This window comes from Panulirus ornatus, chromosome 21, assembly GCF_036320965.1.
Source record: "Panulirus ornatus isolate Po-2019 chromosome 21, ASM3632096v1, whole genome shotgun sequence".
Taxonomy (NCBI): Eukaryota; Metazoa; Arthropoda; class Malacostraca; order Decapoda; family Palinuridae; genus Panulirus; species Panulirus ornatus.
In genome coordinates, this window is record NC_092244.1 from 32,123,979 (window position 1) to 32,146,638 (window position 22,660).

General features: G+C 40.3%; 1 protein-coding gene across 2 annotated transcripts in view; it reads left to right on the forward strand.

Annotated features, from left to right (window-relative positions):
- Nucleotides 1–2,261, forward strand: part of LOC139756448 (tubulin alpha-1 chain-like) — a 225,593-nt gene extending 223,332 nt beyond the window's left edge. For both annotated transcript variants that reach the window (XR_011714345.1, XM_071675903.1), the window contains one exon: nucleotides 1,484–2,261. Coding sequence is in view for 1 of the 2 variants with exons in the window: in XM_071675903.1 (XP_071532004.1) it covers nucleotides 1,484–1,593 (110 nt within the window). In the remaining variant the exon portion in view is untranslated. The remainder of the gene's footprint in view (nucleotides 1–1,483) is intronic.
- The last annotated feature ends 20,399 nt before the right edge of the window (nucleotides 2,262–22,660 follow it).

Consider the following 22,660-nt stretch of genomic DNA (forward strand, 5'->3'; position numbering starts at 1 on the left):
AGAGCTTGGGAAGTGAGTCGATTGTTGTTCGCTGATGATACAGCTCTGGTGGATGCAGAAGCTGGTGACTGAGTTTGGTAAAGTGTGTGAAAGAAGAAAGCTGAGAGTAAATGTGAATAAGAGCAAGGTTATTAGGTACAGTAGGGTTGAGGGACAAGTCAATTGGGAGGTAAGTTTGAATGGAGAAAAACTGGAGGTAGTAAAGTGTTTTAGATATCTGGGAGTGGATCTGGCAGCGTATGGAACCATGAAAGCGGAAGTGAATCATAGGGTGGGGGAGGGGGCGAAAGTTCAGGGAGCGTTGAAAAATGTTTGGAAGTCGAGAACATTATTTTGTAAAGCAAAAATGGGTATGTTTGAAGGAATAGTGGTTCTAACAATGTTATATGGTTGCGAGGCGTGCGCTATAGATAGAGTTGTGCGGAGGAGGGTGGATGTGCTGTAAATGAGATGTTTGAGGACAATATGTGGTGTGAGGAGGTTTGATTGAGTAAGTAATGAAAGGGTAAGAGAGATGTGTGGTAATAGAATGAGTGTGGTTGAGAGAGCAGAGGAGGGTGTATTGAAATGGTTTGGGCACATGGAGAGAATGAGGGAGGAAAGATTGACCAAGAGGATATATGTGTCAAAGGTGGAGGGAACGAGGAGAAGTGGGAGACCAATTTGGAGGTGGAAAGATGGAGTGAAAAAGATTTTGAGTGATTGGGGCCTGGACATACAGGAGGATGAACGGCGTGTAAGGAATAGAGTGTATTGGAACGATGTGGTATACCGGGGTAGACGTGCTGTCAGTGGATTGAACCAGGGCATGTGAAGCATCTGGGGTAAACCATGGAAAGTTTTCTGGGGCCTGGATGTGGAAAGGGAGCTGTTTTTTTGGTGCATCATACATTACAGCTAGAGACTGAGTGTGAACGAATGTGGCCTTTGTTGTCTTTTCCAAGCGCTACCTCGCGCATATGCGGGGGGAAAGGGGTTGTCATTTCATGCATGGTGGGGTGGCAACGGGAATGAATAATGGCAGACAGTATGAATTATGTACATGTGTATATATGTATATGTCTGTGTGTGTATATATATGTATACGTTGAGATATATAGGTATGTATATGTGCGTGTGTGGACGTGTATGTATATACATGTGTATGTGGGTGGGTTGGGCCATTCTTTCGTCTGTTTCCTTATGTTACCTTGCTAACGCGGGAGACAGCGACAAAGTATGATAAATAAATAAATAGATTTTTCATGTATATCCAAGTTTCGTTATACCTAAAGTCATTGCATTACTGAAAGATTACCATACATCCATCTACTGCTGTTTTAAAAGAAAATGTATGATTAATGTTTTCAGACGCCAATTCTAAAGTGAAAGTGGAATTTCATAAACACTTCTCAGGCTTGTACTGCAATAAGCTGGAAAAATGATTCTTGCCAAATATGCTGTAATGTCTTTTTCTGATTAATATTTCCATTTTTCTTTTTAGGTGAGTTTGCAGAGGCCCGGGACGATTTGGCTGCACTGGAATTGGACTATGATGAGGTGGAGGAGAATCCAGGAACTGATGGTGAAGAAGAGGATGGTTATGAGTACTAACTTTCATATAAAAAGGGTTGAAAAGTTGCACCAGGAAACTTGTGAACACAATACATATGGGAGCCATGATAAATTGTTGTTATAAAAACGGTTGCTACTTCTAATAGTTCTCTATTTCCAATGTAAAGAGTAAAACCAACTTGGGACAGAATGGCCAGGAGATCCCTATTTCTTCCTGACAAGGGAAAAGCCTGCAGATGCTAGAATTCTAGCATTAAGAATGTCTCTTACTGCCAATTTTTATCTATAATACTAAAGAGTGGGTGGAGAACTGTAAGTCTTAGGTCTCAGTTACCCTTAATTACCCAGTCTTATGTTTTTTTTGGCTGCCATAGTGAAAAATATGAATATTAATCCTCCAACTTTTTATTAAGTCTCTTCCTGACTCTTCAGGATCTTTATATCATCTAATAAGATATTATGTTACTAAGAACATAAATGTTATTAATGTAATCTGACCCAAAATGTTCTTAGGAATAAAGTCCAGGTATCATAAGTGACCATCTAGAGAACAAGATGTATTACTCAAGATATATTTGTATTTAGAGTACTACTAATACAAATTTCTCTAATATTTGTTGTAAATGATGAATAGAAATCTTTTGTATGACAAAGAACTTAGGCACTGTGAAAATAGACTGCTGACTAATACAGTACTTCCAAAGTTTTTAATTTGAATTATTAACTGTACATAAGCTTCCTTTTTTATTGCACTTTATTTTGATACAATATTATCGAGACATCGTCCATATCTAGAAATCCCTATCAAAATTATAGTCATAATTCTACTGATATTGTTATTCACAAGATATGTTGGAATAAGTCTATATCAGTATAATAAAGACCCTCATTCATTGTTTTTGGTATATAAACTGATCAGTATGTAAGCAAACTGTTGCTTTAATCCTCAAGGCTAACCATACAGGAAAATATTCTTCATGATCAGCAGCTAGCAGACTGTCTAGGCTTTACCTGGATATGCCTGTGGTCACTTCACTTGCAGGTATTTTAGTCGTTCGATCATTAAATAATGTTTATTGTCATAGATGTTTTATGATTCAAGGATCCAATTGTTCTTCTTTCAGAGACAAAAAATGATATTTCATGACTGTGTTTTGCTACTGATCTTTGCACATATAAATATGCAGTCTGAATCTATTGTGTTCTATACAAGTATACTTCTTTTACTTCTTATGTAATATCTGATAAACTTATGAAAGTGTGAGACACCCTGCCAAGAAAAAACTATATACAACTTCCTTGGAGATAAGAAAAAATGGATTTCCACCTACATATTCCCTGTGTTTTATATGGTGACTAAAAGAGACAGGAGGGAAAACCTCCCCTTCTTGGTTTAAGAAGGTCATAGGGATACAGTCAGGGGTAATTGAGAGGGGAAGAGCAAAGGCAGAAGTAGCACCTTCGCTGAAGAAAGAGTTGTGGGAATGTGTTAAAGTGTGTCTGGAAGTGAGCTCCAAAATAATGTGGGTAAAAATCAAAGTGGATTATAAGATGTGGGAGATTATTAGTGATTATCTAGTGATCAAGAGGCTAATGTTTTGGGAGCAGCTGAGTGGGTGTGTCAGCAATTTTGATGCAAGAAACCAGGTAATGGTGAGGGTGATTTGAATGTGCAGGTGAGTAATGTGGCAACTGAGGATGTAATTAGGGGGCATGGGGTACTCAGAAATGTGAATGGAAATAGTGATCAGCTTGTGAAGTTGTTAGTTGGAAAAGAACTGATGACTGAGAATACCTGGTTGAAAATGAGGGACATTCACAAGTATACATATGTGAGTAGGAAAGATTGTTATCAGGCATTACTAGACTACAAACTAATTGATAGGTGTGGACGGGAGAGATTAGGATGTGAATGTGCTGAGAAGGCAGCTGGTGGGATTTCTGATGATTACCTAATAGAGGTGAGGGGTGGAGGTATGTAGAGGTCTTTGGAAAAGAGGAAATGTCATGGGTGAGAAGAGGGTGATGAAAGTAAGTGAACTTGAAAAAGAGACTTTTATGAAGAAATATTGGGGAAGATTGAGTGTAGAATAGCAAAAGGTAATAGTAAACAGAGCTCGGGGAGCAGGTGAAAAATGAGTGGTATTTAAGGAAGCAATGCTGGCAATGTGTGAGAGATGAATGCAGCAAGCATAAGGTCGGTGGTGGGCAGGTGAGAAAGGGAAGCGATTGGTGGGATGACATGGTAAAGATGCTAGTGAGAGAGAAAAGAGAGGTATATTAGTGCTACTTTCGGGGAAGGAATGCAAATGATTGGAAGATGTAAAAGAGAATGTGGCAGGTCAAGAGGAAGGTGAAATTGATAGGGGAAGTGAAAGTTGGGGTGATCAAGTATCAGTAACTTTTAGGAAGAATAGGATGACTTGAAAAGAATATAATGTTGAATAAAAAACAAGAGAACAAATGGAAACATCGTTGAAAGAGGCAAATGTGGATGTGGTGACAGATAGTGAAGAAGTAAGGAGGAGATAGAATGAGTGTTTTGAAGAATTGTTGATTATGTTTAATGGAAGATATTGGATGTAAGGTGTTTGAGTTGGAGTGGTATGCAAAGTGAAAGAATCATGAGAAATGTCTTAGTGAACAGGGAAGAGGAGGTGAAAGCCTTACATGAAATGAAATGTGCCAAGGCAACTGCAGTGGATAGTATTGTAGTTGAAAGGACATGATTCTGTTGTTAAGTGGTTAGTTAAGATTTTCAGTGTGTTTATGGACCATGGTGAGGTGCCTGAGATTTGTAGAATGCATGTATAGTACCACTGTATGAAGTCAAGGGGAACAAAGTGAGCATTCACACTACAGAAGTGTACATGTCAAATGTACTTGGTAAGTTGTATGGGAGAGTGGTGATTTAGAGAATAAAGGAATGTACAAAGCATCAGATTGGGGAGGAACAATGTGGTTCCAGAAGTGTTAGAGTATGTTTGGATCAGATGTCTGCTTGAGGGAATACATGTGAGAAAGACATAGAGAAACAGGATTTGTATCTGGCAGTTAAAGATATGGAGAGAGATATAATAGGGTTGATAGGGAAGCTTTGTGGAAGGTGTTGATAATATATGGTGTGGGAGGAAAGCTATCAGAAACAGTGAGAAGTTTTTGTCCATGGGGTATGGCATGTATATGAGCAGTAAGAAAGGAGAATGAAAGGTTCCTAATGAAGGTTGGTCTACAACAGGGGTGTGTGAGGCCACTATAGCCATTTGAATTTTTTTCTGGATGGGGTGATGAGGAAAGTAAATGCAAGGATCTTGGGGAGAGGGGCAGGTATGTAGTCTGTAGGAGGTGAGGGAAATTGGGAAGTGAGTCATTTATTTACTGATGACAGAGCACTGATGGCAGATTTGAGTGAAAATCTGCAGAAGTTGGGGTCTGAGATTGGGAAGTGTATAATTGAAGAAAGATTAAAATAAATGTGAATAAAAGCAAAATTATTAGGATTAGTAAGGTAGAGGAACATGTTAGTTGGGATGTATAGACACATTATTTGGGATGTGAGCTTGAATGAAGAAACTTTTTGAGGAAGTGGAGTGTTTTAGATATCTGGTAGTGAACATGGCAGTGGATGGAGCCATCGAAGCAGGAGTGAGTTATAGGGTGGTTGAAGGGGCCAAGGGCCTGGGAGAAATATATGGACAGAAAGTTCATTATCTAGGAAGATAAAAATGGCTATGTTTGAAGGTATGATAGTCCTAGAAATGTTGTATGGATTTGAGACATTGATTATAAATGAGAATGTGTGGAGGGTGGATGTGCTGGAAATGAAATGTTTAAGGAGATTAAGAGATGTGAGATGGTTTAAACAGGTAAGTAATAAAAAGGTGAGGGAGAGATGTAGTAATAAGAAGAGTATGGTTGAGAGAGCTGAAGAGGGTGTGCTGAAATGGGTTGGACATATGGAAACAATAAGAAAGGTAAGGGTGACAAAGAGGATATGTGTCAGAAGTAGAGGGGACAAGGAAGTGGAAGGCTGGAATGAAAAGATATTGGGCACTTGGGGCTTGAAAATGCTGGAGAGTGAAAGGCATGCCCAGGTCAGAGTTAATTGAACCAGTGTGGTATACAAGGGTTGATGTGCCATCAGTGGACTAAACCAGGGCATATGAAGCAGCTTGGTGAAACCATGAAAGGTTCATGGGGCTTTGTTGTTGAATGGGTGCCATGGTTTGGGTGCATTATACATGAGAGCTGGAGAATGAACCCTTTTCATCACGTGTTCCTGAAGCTATCTTGCTATGTGGGAAATGGCAAACAAATAGGAAAAAAATGAAGTGAAAATTGCCTTTCTAGAAACAGGAGCATGCCCTGCCACATCGTAGCACATACCTGTAGAGGATGCAACCAATAATCATGCTAACTTAACAACAGAACTCAAGAGTTTCTGTCTCCTGTCTCTGTTGATAGGAAAAACATTTGTTTCATTATGGAGAAAATTAGTTCTGTATGATATTATGTTGAAAAGTGTACAAGCTTGCAAGTGAAGCACCAAAGCATACCAAACAAGCAGTTCACATAACAGAATGATCACACAAAAAGATCTCTTAAAAGTATTAGAATGTTTACAGTAAATGGTAGCTATAATGATTGACCTATATACCAAAGATTTACTCAAGGTCATTTTCTTTCTCTTATACTTGATTGCTGTTTCCTGCATTAATGAGGTAGCGCCAGGAACATATGAAGAAATGCCACATCCACTCGCGACCATTCTCTAGCTTTCTTGTGTAATGCACTGACACCACAGATCCCTATCCACAACCATGCCTCACAGATCTTTCCATGGTTTACCCCAGATGCTACACATACCCTGGTCAGTCCATTGACAGCACATCAAGCCCATTATACCACATTGTTTCAATTCACTCTATCCCATGCATGCCTTTCACCCTCCTGCATGTTCATGCCCCAATTGCTCAAAATCCTTTCACTTCATCCTTCCATCTCCCATTCGGTCTTCTGGTTCTCCTTGTTCCCTCCACTTCTAACACATACATCCTTTTTGTCAATCTTTTCTCACTCATTTGCTCCATACGTCCAAACCATTTCAACACACCCTGTTCTCTTTCAACCACATTCTTTTTATTACCACTCATCTCCCTTACCCTTTCATTACTTACTTGATCAAACCACTTCACACCACATGTTGACCTCAAATATTTCATTTACAACACATCCACACAACCTTATCTATAACCCATACTTCATGTCCATATAATATTGTTGGGACTACTATTCATTCAAACATGCCCACTATTGCCCTTCCAGATAATGTTCTCTTTCTCTACACATTCGTCAGCACTCCCAGAACCTTTGCCCTCTCCCCCACCCTATGGCTCAATTCCTTTTCCATTATTCCATTTGCTGTTGTGTCCACTCCCATATATCTAAAACACGTCACTTCCTTCGATTTTTCTCTTTTCAATCTCACACCCCACCTAACCTTTTTCTCAACCCTGCTGAACCTAAAAACTTTCTTTTCATTTACATTCATAGTCAACTTACTGCTTTTACACACTCTTCCAAACTCACTAACCAACTTTTGCAGTTTTTCCCTTAATACTGCCACCAGTGTTGATCATGAGCCAACAACAAATGACTCACTTTCCAGGCCCTCTCATCCCAAATAATCTGCATGCATGCCCCTCTCTCCAATACCCTCACATTTACCTCCCTAACTTATCCATCCATAAACTAACTGAACAACCATGGTGATGTCATACACCCTTGCCATAACCAACCTTAATGTGAAACCATTCACTCTCCTCTCTTCCTACTTGTACACAAGCCTTACATTTCATAAAAAGTTCTCACTGCTTCTAGTAGCTTTTCTCCCACATAGTATATTCTTGAGCCCTTCCACAAAGCATCTCTATCTACACCTATAATATGCCTTCTCCAGATCCATAAATGTCACATATAAATCCATTTGTTTTTCTATTCTTTTCCCTTTTTTATGTTTGCTAAGATGGCATGGGCAGCTGAGGCCCTAATCAAGGCCATCACATAAACAATATATATAAATGTACCCTATCCTGATCCAGGTACTCATTTTATTGACCAACCTCTAGGGGGGATGAACAGCTGGGTTGACTATGGACCAACTGCTATAGCCAGGATTTGAACCTATGTACTCAACCCTAGCTGGTCCATGAATGCATCACAGCCAGGAATGCTAAATCCTACACCACTGGAGTCCACACACATTTTTTAAACCTTTTAAATCCTACACCACTGGAGTCCACACACATTTTATCTGATCCACACATCCTCTACCACTTCTGAAACCACACTGCTCCTCCTCAATCTTATGTTCTGTATGTGCTTTCATCCTCTCAATCAGTACCTTCCCATACAACTTACCATGTATACTCAAGAAACATATACCTCTGTAGTTTGAACACTCACCTTTTTCCCCCCACCCTTTGCCTTTATACAGTGCCATTATACATGCATTTTGCCATTCTTCAGGCACTTCTCTATGGTCCATACATACTTTGAATATCCTAACCAACCAATCAAAACTCACTCATCCACTTCCTTATCAAATTCAACTGCAATACTGTCCACTCCAGCCACCTTACCCCTTTCATTTACACAAGGTTTTCATCATTTCTCCTCTCTTCATCAAACCACTTTCCCTGACTTTTTACTTCACATACCATCGCAACCAAAATACCCTACATCTGCCACTTTGATCAAACACATTTAACAGTCCTTCAAAATACTCACTCCATCTCTTCACTTCATCACTACCTGTTACCTCCTTCCAAAAGTCTCATTCTCCTTAAAGTTTACTGGTACTCACTCTTCCCAATTCTCATCTGCCCTCTTTTTCAACCTCTGCACCTTTCTCTTGACCTCCTGCTGCTTTCTCTTATAAATCTCCCAATCATATGCACTCCTTCCCTGTAAGTACTTCCTAAATGCCTCTCTTTCCTCTTTCACTAGCAACTTTTCTTCTTCAATCTACAAGTCACTACCCTTTCTAATCTGCCCACCTCCCACCTTTCACATACCACATGTATCTCTTGCACATGCCATCACTACTTCCCAAAATACCTCCCATTCTTTGCCCACTCCCCTTGCTTGATTTACTCTCACCTTTTACCATTCAACACTTAATCTTTCTTGATATTCCTTCATGCAAGATTTTTTTTTCTCAAGCTCACTTACTCTAACCACTCTCTTCTTGACACTGTTTCCTCTTTTTTGTAAAACTCTACAAATCTTCACACTTGCTTCCACAAGACAGTGATCAGCCATCCCATGAGGTGCCTCCCCTAAGCACATTTATGTCCAAAAGTCCCTCTTTTACATGCCTATCAATTGATAGGTAACCCAATAATGCTTACTGACCATCTTTCCAACTCACATATGTATACTTGTGTATATCCCTCTCTTTTAACCAGGTATTTCCCATCAGACCTTTTTCAGCACACAACCCCACAACCTGTTCATCATTTCTATTCACAACACTGAATACCCCAAGTGCCTCAATTATACCCTCAACTGCCACATTACTTTCATTTATTTATCTGTTTATTATATCTGATTGCTATTTCCTGCATCAGCAAGGTGATGCCAGGAAACAGACGAAGAACAACCCATATACACATATACATACATAAACGCCCATACACGTATATATACATATACATACATATACATATCAACATATACACATATACATACATACACATACTCAGACATATACATATGTACACATTCATACTTTCTTACCTTCAATCCCTTCCCAGCACCACCCTGCCCCATAGGAAAAAGCATCTCTGCCCCCTGCTTCAGTGAGGTAGTGCCAAGAAAACAGACAAAAAAAAAGGCCACACTCGATCACAGTCTCTAGCTGTCATATGTAATGCACTGAAACCATAGCTCCCTATCCACATTCGGGACACACAGACCTTTCCATGGTTTACCCCAGATGTTCACATACCCTGGCTTAGTCCATTGACATCACATTGACCCCGGTATACCACATCGTTACAGTTCACTTTATTCCTTGTATGTCTCCCACCCTCCTGTATGTTCAGCCCCGATCACTTAAAATCTTTTCCACTCAATCCTTCCACCTCAAATTTGGTCTCCCGCTTCTTGTTCCCTCCACTTCTGACATATATCCTCTTTGTCAACTTTTCCTCACTCATTCTCTCCATATGTCCAAACCATTTCAACACACCCTCTTCTGCTCTCTCAACCACACTCTTTTTATTACCACACATCTCTCTTACCCTTTCATTACTTACTTGATCAAACCACCTCAGACCACATACTCTCCTCAAACATTTCATTTCTAACACATCCACTCTCCTCTTTACAACCCTATCTATAGCCCATTCCTCACAACTATATGATATTGTTGGAACTACTATTCCTTCAAACATAACCATTTGTCCTCTCTGAGATAACATTCTCTCTCTCCACACATTCTTCAATACTCCCAGAACCTTCACCCCCTCCCTCACCCTGTGACTCACTTCTGCTTCTGTGGTACCATTCACTGCCAAGTCCACTCCCAGATATCTAAAACACCTCACTTCCTCCAACTTACCTTCACATTTAAATCTTCTATCAGTAATGCTTGGTTTCTTTCATCAAAACTGCTGACATACTTACTCAGATGCTCCCACTTGCCTCTAATGATGTTTCTTTCATAGCTAGGTGCATAAGCACTAATAATCACCCATCTCTTACCATCAGCTTTCAACTTTATTCACATTAGTATAGAATTACTCTCTTACACTCTATCACAAATCATCATATACGTAAATATACATACACATACATATACATAACAAATACACATATACATACATATACATACACATACATAGACATATACACACATGTACATGTTCATACTTGCTTGCCTTTAATCTATTCCCAGTGCTACCCTGCCCACAGGAAACAGCATTGCTGCCCCTGCCTCAGAGAGGTAACACCAGGAAAACAGACAAAAAGGTGACATTTATTCACACTGTCTCTTTCTGTCATGTGTAATGCACCAAAACCACAGCTCCCTATCCATATCCAATCTCCACAAGCCTTTCCATGGTTTACCTTGGACATTTCACATGCTCTAGTTCAGCCCACGTATTCCCTGCATGTCATAGAAGGCGACTAAAAGGGGATGGAGTGGGAGCCTGGAAATCCTCCCCTCCATTTTTATGATATTCCAAAAGAAGGAACAAAGAAGGGGGCCAAGTGAGGATATTCCTTATAAGGCTTAGTCCTTTGTTCTTAATGCTACCTCGCTGTTGTGGGAAATGGCGAATATTCATAAAAAAATATATATAATTTTTTTTCATATATATTCACCATATCCCACATTAGCGAGGTAGCATTAAGAACAGAGGAGTGAGCCTTGGAGGGTATGTCCTCACTTGGCCCACCTTTCCATTCCTTCTTTTAGAAAATCATAAAAGGGAAGGGAGGATTTCCAGCCCCTCACTTCTTCCCATTTCAGTCGCCTTCTACGACACGCAAGGAATGCGTGGGAAGTATTCTTTCTCCCCTATCCCCAGGGATAGTGGAGAATATATATATATATATATATATATATATATATATATATATATATATATATATATATATATATATATATATATATATATATATATATATATATTATCCCTGGGGATAGGGGAGAAAGAATACTTCCCATGTATTCCCTGCGTGTCGTAGGAGGTGACTAAAAGGGGAGGGAGCGGGGGGCTGGAAATCCTCCCCTCTCATTTTTTTTTAATTTTCCAAAAGAAGGAACAGAGAATTGGACCAGGTGAGGGTATTCCCTCAAAGGCCCAGTCCTCTGTTCTTAACGCTACCTCGCTAATGCGGGAAATGGCGAATAGTTTGAAAGAAAGAAATATGTATATATATATATATATATATATATATATATATATATATATATATATATATATATATATGTATTATTCTTATACTTTATCGCTGTCTCCTGCATTAGCAAGGTAGCCTAAAGAAACAGTTGAAAGAATGGCCCAAACCACCCACATACGCATGTATATACATACATGTCCACACACGCACATATACATACCTATACATTTCAATGTATACATGTATATACATACAGAGACATAGACATATATACACATGTACATAATTCATACTAGCTGCCATTATTCATTCCCATCGCCACCCCACCACATATGAAATGACAACCCCTTCCCCCCCCAGGCTTGTGAGGTAGCACTAGGAAAAAACAACAAAGGCCACATTCATTCACACTCAATCTCTAGCGGTCATGTATAATGCACCGAAACCACAGCTCCCTTTCCACATCCAGGTCCCACAAAATTTTCCATGGTATACCCCATATGCTTCACATGCCCTGGTTCAATCCACTGACAGCACATCGACCCCGGTATACCACATCATTCCAGTTCATTCTATTCCTTGCATGCCTTTCACCCTCCTGCATGTTTAGGCCCCGATCACTCAAAATCTTTTTCACTCCATCCTTCCACCTCCAATTTGGTCTCCCGCTTCTCCTCGTTCCCTCCACCTTTAACACATATATCCTCTCTGTCAATCTCTCCTCACTCATTCTCTCCATGGGACCAAACCATTTCAATACACCCTTTTCTGCTCTCTCAAAGACATGCTTTTTATTACCACACATCTCTCTTACCCTTTCATTACTTACTCAATCAAACCATCTCACACCACATATTGTCCTCAAGCATCTCATATCCAACACATCCACCCTGCTCCGTACAACCCTATCTATAGCCCACACTTCTCATCCATATAACATTGTTGGAACCACTATTCCTTCAGACATACCCATTTTTCCTTTCCGAGATAATGTTCTCGACTTCCACACACACGCCTTCAACACTCCCAGAACTTTCGTCCCCTCCTCTATCCTGTGACTCACTTCTGCTTCTATGGTTCCATCTGCTGCCAAATCCACTCCCAGATATCTAAAGCACTTCACTTCCTCCAACTTACCTTCACATTTAAATCTTCTATCAGTAATGCTTGGTTTCTTTCATCAAAACTGCTGACATACTTACTCAGATGCTCCCACTTGCCTCTAATGATGTTTCTTTCATAGCTAGGTGCATAAGCACTAATAATCACCCATCTCTTACCATCAGCTTTCAACTTTATTCACATTAGTATAGAATTACTCTCTTACACTCTATCACAAATCATCATATACGTAAATATACATACACATACATATACATAACAAATACACATATACATACATATACATACACATACATATACATACACATACATAGACATATACACACATGTACATGTTCATACTTGCTTGCCTTTAATCTATTCCCAGTGCTACCCTGCCCACAGGAAACAGCATTGCTGCCCCTGCCTCAGAGAGGTAACACCAGGAAAACAGACAAAAAGGTGACATTTATTCACACTGTCTCTTTCTGTCATGTGTAATGCACCAAAACCACAGCTCCCTATCCATATCCAATCTCCACAAGCCTTTCCATGGTTTACCTTGGACATTTCACATGCTCTAGTTCAGCCCACGTATTCCCTGCATGTCATAGAAGGCGACTAAAAGGGGATGGAGTGGGAGCCTGGAAATCCTCCCCTCTCATTTTTTTTTAATTTTCCAAAAGAAGGAACAAAGAAGGGGGCCAAGTGAGGATATTCCTTATAAGGCTTAGTCCTTTGTTCTTAATGCTACCTCGCTGTTGTGGGAAATGGCGAATATTCATAAAAAAATATATATAATTTTTTTTCATATATATTCACCATATCCCACATTAGCGAGGTAGCATTAAGAACAGAGGAGTGAGCCTTGGAGGGTATGTCCTCACTTGGCCCACCTTTCCATTCCTTCTTTTAGAAAATCATAAAAGGAAGGGAGGATTTCCAGCCCCTCACTTCTTCCCATTTCAGTCGCCTTCTACGACACGCAAGGAATGCGTGGGAAGTATTCTTTCTCCCCTATCCCCAGGGATAGTGGAGAATATATATATATATAATATATATATATAATATATATATAATATATATATATTATATATATATATATATATATAATATATATATATATATATATATATATTATCCCTGGGGATAGGGGAGAAAGAATACTTCCCATGTATTCCCTGCGTGTCGTAGGAGGTGACTAAAAGGGGAGGGAGCGGGGGGCTGGAAATCCTCCCCTCTCATTTTTTTTTAATTTTCCAAAAGAAGGAACAGAGAATTGGACCAGGTGAGGGTATTCCCTCAAAGGCCCAGTCCTCTGTTCTTAACGCTACCTCGCTAATGCGGGAAATGGCGAATAGTTTGAAAGAAAGAAATATGTATATATATATATATAATATATATATATATATATATAATATATATATATATATATATATAATATATATATATATATGTATTATTCTTATACTTTATCGCTGTCTCCTGCATTAGCAAGGTAGCCTAAAGAAACAGTTGAAAGAATGGCCCAAACCACCCACATACGCATGTATATACATACATGTCCACACACGCACATATACATACCTATACATTTCAATGTATACATGTATATACATACAGAGACATAGACATATATACACATGTACATAATTCATACTAGCTGCCATTATTCATTCCCATCGCCACCCCACCACATATGAAATGACAACCCCTTCCCCCCCCAGGCTTGTGAGGTAGCACTAGGAAAAAACAACAAAGGCCACATTCATTCACACTCAATCTCTAGCGGTCATGTATAATGCACCGAAACCACAGCTCCCTTTCCACATCCAGGTCCCACAAAATTTTCCATGGTATACCCCATATGCTTCACATGCCCTGGTTCAATCCACTGACAGCACATCGACCCCGGTATACCACATCATTCCAGTTCATTCTATTCCTTGCATGCCTTTCACCCTCCTGCATGTTTAGGCCCCGATCACTCAAAATCTTTTTCACTCCATCCTTCCACCTCCAATTTGGTCTCCCGCTTCTCCTCGTTCCCTCCACCTTTAACACATATATCCTCTCTGTCAATCTCTCCTCACTCATTCTCTCCATGGGACCAAACCATTTCAATACACCCTTTTCTGCTCTCTCAAAGACATGCTTTTTATTACCACACATCTCTCTTACCCTTTCATTACTTACTCAATCAAACCATCTCACACCACATATTGTCCTCAAGCATCTCATATCCAACACATCCACCCTGCTCCGTACAACCCTATCTATAGCCCACACTTCTCATCCATATAACATTGTTGGAACCACTATTCCTTCAGACATACCCATTTTTCCTTTCCGAGATAATGTTCTCGACTTCCACACACACGCCTTCAACACTCCCAGAACTTTCGTCCCCTCCTCTATCCTGTGACTCACTTCTGCTTCTATGGTTCCATCTGCTGCCAAATCCACTCCCAGATATCTAAAGCACTTCACTTCCAGTTTTTCTCAGTTCAGACTTACCTTCCAATTGACTTGTCCCTCAACCCTACTGTACCTAATAATCTTGCTCTTATTCACATTTACCCTCAGCTGTTTTAATGAATTCCACTGCAATACCATCCAAACCCACTGCCTTGCCAGCTTTCATCTTCTACAAAGCTTTTGCTACCTCTTCTCTGTTTACCAAATCATTCTCCTTGACCCTCTCACTTTGCACACCACCTCAACCAAAACACCCTATATCTGCCACTCTATCATCTAACACATTCAACAAACCTTCAAAATACTCACTCTCTCTCCTTCTCACATCACCACTACTTGTTAGTACTTCCCCATTAGCCCCCTTCACCCATGTTCCCAGTTGTTCTGTCTTAAGCACTTTATTTACCTCATTCCAAAACATCTTTTTATTCTCCCTAATATTTACTGATACTCTCTCACCCCAACTCTCATTTGCCCTCTTTTTCACCTATTGCACCTTTCTCTTGATCTCCTCCCTTTTCTTTTTTAATCCCCAATCATTTGCACTTTTCCCCTTGAAAATTTTCCTCCAAATCCCTTCTTTCCTTTTTCACTAAAATTTTCTTCTTCTTTCCCCCCAATCATACCCTTTCAAATCTGCCCCCTCCCATTTCCATCCCAAAAGATCTTTTCCCAAAACCCAACCTTTTCTTCCAAAAAAACCCCCTTTCCCCCCCCCCACCCCCCTTCATTTTCTCTCCCTTTTTCATCCTTTACTTTTTTATTCCCTTTCACACAAGTTTTTTCCCAAGCTCATTATTTAAACCACTCTCTTCTTGACACTGTTTCCTTTTTTTGTAAAACTCTACAAATCTTCACCTTGTTCCACAAGACAGTGATAAAAGCCATCCCATGAGGTCCCCCCCCCAAAGCACATTTATGTCCAAAAGTCCCTCTTTTACTTTCCCTATCAATTGATAGGTAACCCAATAAATGCTTCTGCCCAAATTTTTTCCAAAACTAAATATGAATATTTTGTGTATACCCCTCTCTTTTCCCCAGGTTTTTCCCCATCAGACCTTTTTCAGCACACAACCCCACAACCTGTTCATCTTTTCTATTCACAACACTGAATCCCCCAAAGTGCCTCAATTATCCCCTTTCAACTGCCACATTACTTTCATTTTTTTATCTGTTTATTATATCTGATTGCTATTTCCTGCATCAGCAAGGTGATGCCAGGAAACAGACGAAGAACAACCCATATACACATATACATACATAAACGCCCATACACGTATATATACATATACATACATATACATATCAACATATACACATATACATACATACACATACTCAGACATATACATATGTACACATTCATACTTTCTTACCTTCAATCCCTTCCCAGCACCACCCTGCCCCATAGGAAAAAGCATCTCTGCCCCCTGCTTCAGTGAGGTAGTGCCAAGAAAACAGACAAAAAAAAAGGCCACACTCGATCACAGTCTCTAGCTGTCATATGTAATGCACTGAAACCATAGCTCCCTATCCACATTCGGGACACACAGACCTTTCCATGGTTTACCCCAGATGTTCACATACCCTGGCTTAGTCCATTGACATCACATTGACCCCGGTATACCACATCGTTACAGTTCACTTTATTCCTTGTATGTCTCCCACCCTCCTGTATGTTCAGCCCCGATCACTTAAAATCTTTTCCACTCAATCCTTCCACCTCAAATTTGGTCTCCCGCTTCTTGTTCCCTCCACTTCTGACATATATCCTCTTTGTCAACTTTTCCTCACTCATTCTCTCCATATGTCCAAACCATTTCAACACACCCTCTTCTGCTCTCTCAACCACACTCTTTTTATTACCACACATCTCTCTTACCCTTTCATTACTTACTTGATCAAACCACCTCAGACCACATACTCTCCTCAAACATTTCATTTCTAACACATCCACTCTCCTCTTTACAACCCTATCTATAGCCCATTCCTCACAACTATATGATATTGTTGGAACTACTATTCCTTCAAACATAACCATTTGTCCTCTCTGAGATAACATTCTCTCTCTCCACACATTCTTCAATACTCCCAGAACCTTCACCCCCTCCCTCACCCTGTGACTCACTTCTGCTTCTGTGGTACCATTCACTGCCAAGTCCACTCCCAGATATCTAAAACACCTCACTTCCTCCAACTTACCTTCACATTTAAATCTTCTATCAGTAATGCTTGGTTTCTTTCATCAAAACTGCTGACATACTTACTCAGATGCTCCCACTTGCCTCTAATGATGTTTCTTTCATAGCTAGGTGCATAAGCACTAATAATCACCCATCTCTTACCATCAGCTTTCAACTTTATTCACATTAGTATAGAATTACTCTCTTACACTCTATCACAAATCATCATATACGTAAATATACATACACATACATATACATAACAAATACACATATACATACATATACATACACATACATAGACATATACACACATGTACATGTTCATACTTGCTTGCCTTTAATCTATTCCCAGTGCTACCCTGCCCACAGGAAACAGCATTGCTGCCCCTGCCTCAGAGAGGTAACACCAGGAAAACAGACAAAAAGGTGACATTTATTCACACTGTCTCTTTCTGTCATGTGTAATGCACCAAAACCACAGCTCCCTATCCATATCCAATCTCCACAAGCCTTTCCATGGTTTACCTTGGACATTTCACATGCTCTAGTTCAGCCCACGTATTCCCTGCATGTCATAGAAGGCGACTAAAAGGGGATGGAGTGGGAGCCTGGAAATCCTCCCCTCCATTTTTATGATATTCCAAAAGAAGGAACAAAGAAGGGGGCCAAGTGAGGATATTCCTTATAAGGCTTAGTCCTTTGTTCTTAATGCTACCTCGCTGTTGTGGGAAATGGCGAATATTCATAAAAAAATATATATAATTTTTTTTCATATATATTCACCATATCCCACATTAGCGAGGTAGCATTAAGAACAGAGGAGTGAGCCTTGGAGGGTATGTCCTCACTTGGCCCACCTTTCCATTCCTTCTTTTAGAAAATCATAAAAGGGAAGGGAGGATTTCCAGCCCCTCACTTCTTCCCATTTCAGTCGCCTTCTACGACACGCAAGGAATGCGTGGGAAGTATTCTTTCTCCCCTATCCCCAGGGATAGTGGAGAATATATATATATATATATATATATATATATATATATATATATATATATATATATATATATATATATATATATATATATATATATATATTATCCCTGGGGATAGGGGAGAAAGAATACTTCCCATGTATTCCCTGCGTGTCGTAGGAGGTGACTAAAAGGGGAGGGAGCGGGGGGCTGGAAATCCTCCCCTCTCATTTTTTTTTAATTTTCCAAAAGAAGGAACAGAGAATTGGACCAGGTGAGGGTATTCCCTCAAAGGCCCAGTCCTCTGTTCTTAACGCTACCTCGCTAATGCGGGAAATGGCGAATAGTTTGAAAGAAAGAAATATGTATATATATATATATATATATATATATATATATATATATATATATATATATATATATATATGTATTATTCTTATACTTTATCGCTGTCTCCTGCATTAGCAAGGTAGCCTAAAGAAACAGTTGAAAGAATGGCCCAAACCACCCACATACGCATGTATATACATACATGTCCACACACGCACATATACATACCTATACATTTCAATGTATACATGTATATACATACAGAGACATAGACATATATACACATGTACATAATTCATACTAGCTGCCATTATTCATTCCCATCGCCACCCCACCACATATGAAATGACAACCCCTTCCCCCCCCAGGCTTGTGAGGTAGCACTAGGAAAAAACAACAAAGGCCACATTCATTCACACTCAATCTCTAGCGGTCATGTATAATGCACCGAAACCACAGCTCCCTTTCCACATCCAGGTCCCACAAAATTTTCCATGGTATACCCCATATGCTTCACATGCCCTGGTTCAATCCACTGACAGCACATCGACCCCGGTATACCACATCATTCCAGTTCATTCTATTCCTTGCATGCCTTTCACCCTCCTGCATGTTTAGGCCCCGATCACTCAAAATCTTTTTCACTCCATCCTTCCACCTCCAATTTGGTCTCCCGCTTCTCCTCGTTCCCTCCACCTTTAACACATATATCCTCTCTGTCAATCTCTCCTCACTCATTCTCTCCATGGGACCAAACCATTTCAATACACCCTTTTCTGCTCTCTCAAAGACATGCTTTTTATTACCACACATCTCTCTTACCCTTTCATTACTTACTCAATCAAACCATCTCACACCACATATTGTCCTCAAGCATCTCATATCCAACACATCCACCCTGCTCCGTACAACCCTATCTATAGCCCACACTTCTCATCCATATAACATTGTTGGAACCACTATTCCTTCAGACATACCCATTTTTCCTTTCCGAGATAATGTTCTCGACTTCCACACACACGCCTTCAACACTCCCAGAACTTTCGTCCCCTCCTCTATCCTGTGACTCACTTCTGCTTCTATGGTTCCATCTGCTGCCAAATCCACTCCCAGATATCTAAAGCACTTCACTTCCAGTTTTTCTCAGTTCAGACTTACCTTCCAATTGACTTGTCCCTCAACCCTACTGTACCTAATAATCTTGCTCTTATTCACATTTACCCTCAGCTGTTTTAATGAATTCCACTGCAATACCATCCAAACCCACTGCCTTGCCAGCTTTCATCTTCTACAAAGCTTTTGCTACCTCTTCTCTGTTTACCAAATCATTCTCCTTGACCCTCTCACTTTGCACACCACCTCAACCAAAACACCCTATATCTGCCACTCTATCATCTAACACATTCAACAAACCTTCAAAATACTCACTCTCTCTCCTTCTCACATCACCACTACTTGTTAGTACTTCCCCATTAGCCCCCTTCACCCATGTTCCCAGTTGTTCTGTCTTAAGCACTTTATTTACCTCATTCCAAAACATCTTTTTATTCTCCCTAATATTTACTGATACTCTCTCACCCCAACTCTCATTTGCCCTCTTTTTCACCTATTGCACCTTTCTCTTGATCTCCTCCCTCTTTCTATTATACATCTCCCAGTCATTTGCACTATTTCCCTGCAAAAATCATCCAAATGCCTCTTTCTTCTCTTTCACTAATAATCTTACTTCTTCATCCCACCACTCATGACCCTTTCTAATCTGCCCGCCTCCCACGCTTCTCATGCCACAAGCATCTTTTGCACAAGCGAACACTGCTTCCGTATATACATCCCATTCCTCCCCCACTCCCCTTACATCCTTTGCTCTCACCTTTTTCAGTCTCTCGTGGTACTTCCTCACTTCCTCACACAAGTCTCCTTCCCAAGCTCACTTACTCTCATCACTCTCTTCACCCCAACATTCTCTCTTCTTTTCTGAAAACCACTACAACTCTTCACCTTCTCCTCCTCAAGATAATGATCAGACATCCCTCCAGTTGCACCTCTCAGCATATTAACATCCAAAAGTCTCTCTTGCACATGCCTATCAATTAACATGTAATCCATTAACCCTCTCTGGCCATCTCTCCTACTTACATACTTATACTTATGTATACCTCTCTTTTTAAACCAGGTATTCCCAATCACCAGTCCTTTTTCAGCACACAAATCTACAAACTCTTCTCCATTTCCATTTACAACACTGAACACCCCATGTATACCAGTTATTATTCCCTCAACTGCCACATTACTCACCTTTGCATTCAAATCACCCATCACAATAACCCGGTCTCGTGCATCAAAACTGCAAACATACTCACTCATCTGCTCCCAAAACACTTGCCTCTAATGATCTTTCTTCTCGTGCTCAGGTGCATAGGCACTAATAATCACCCATCTCTCTCCATCCACTTTCAGTTTTACCCATTTCAACCTAGAGTTTACTTTCTTACACTCTATCACATACTCCCACAACTCCTGTTTCAAGAGTGGTGCTACTCCTTCCTTTGCTCTTGTCCTCTCACCAACCCCTGACTTAACTCCCAAAACATTCCCAAACCACTCCTCCCCTTTACCCTTGAGCTTCGTTTCACTTAGGGCCAAAACATCCAGGTTCCTTTCCTCAAACATACTACCTATCTCTCCTTTTTTTCTCATCTTGGTTACATCCACATACATTTAGACACCCCAATCTGAGCCTTTGAGGAGAATGAGCACTCCCCATGTGACTCCTTCTTTTGTTTCCCCTTTCAGAAAGTAAGAATACAAGGAGGTAGGGTTTCATTATACATAATCGCTGTTTCCTGCATCAGCATGATAACTCCAGGAAACGGATGAAGAATGGCTCATCCACTTACACACACACACACACACACACACACACACACACACATATGCAAGAGTTTTGGAAAGAGGGGCTAGTATGCAGTCTGTCGTTGATGAGAGAGCTTGGGAAGTGAGTCAGTTGTTGTTCGCTGATGATACAGTGCTGGTAGCTGATTCATGTGAGAAACTGCAGAAGCTGGTGACTGAGTTTGGTAAAGTATGTGAAAGAAGAAAGTTAAGAGTAAATGTGAATAAGAGCAAGGTTATTAGGTACAGTAGGGTTGATGGGTCAAGTCAATTGGGAGGTAAGTTTGAATGGAGAAAAACTGGAGGAAGTAAAGTGTTTTAGATATCTGGGAGTGGATCTGGCAGCAGATGGAACCATGGAAGCGGAAGTGAATCACAGGGTGGGGGAGTGGGCGAAAATTCTGGGAACCTTGAAGAATGTTTGGAAGTCGAGAACATTATCTCGGAAAGCAAAAATGGGTATGTTTAAAGGAATAGAGGTTCCAACAATGTTGTATGGTTGCGAGGCATGGGCTATGGGTAGAGTTGTGCGCAGGAGGGTGGATGTGCTGGAAATGAGATGTTTGAGGACAATATGTGGTGTGAGGTGGTTTGATCGAGTAAGTAATGTAAGGGCAAGAGATGATGTGTGGAAATAAAAAGAGTGTGGTTGAGAGAGCAGAAGAGGGTGTTTTGAAATGGTTTGGTCACATGGAGAGAATGAGTGAGGAAAGATTGACCAAGAGGATATATGTGTCAGAGGTGGAGGGAACGAGGAGAAGAGGGAGACCAAATTGGAGGTGGAAAGATGGAGTGAAAAAGATTTTGTGTGATCGGGGCCTGAACATGCAGGAGGGTGAAAGGAGGGCAAGGAATAGAGTGAATTGGAGCGATGTGGTATACAGGGGTTGACGTGCTGTCAGTGGATTGAATCAAGGCATGTGAAGCGTCTGGGGTAAACCATGGAAAGCTGTGTAGGTATGTATATTTGCGTGTGTGGACGTGTGTATGTACATGTGTATGGGGGGGGGATTGGGCCATTTCTTTCGTCTGTTTCCTTGCGCTACCTCGCAAATGCGGGAGACAGCGACAAAGTATAAAAAAAAAAAAAAAAAAATATATATATATATATATATATGTAAATATATATATATTTTTTTTTTAATTTTCCAAAAGACGGAACAGAGAAGGGGGCCAGGTGAGGGTATTCCCTGAAAGGCCCAGTCCTCTGTTCTTAATGCTACCTCGCTAACGCGGGAA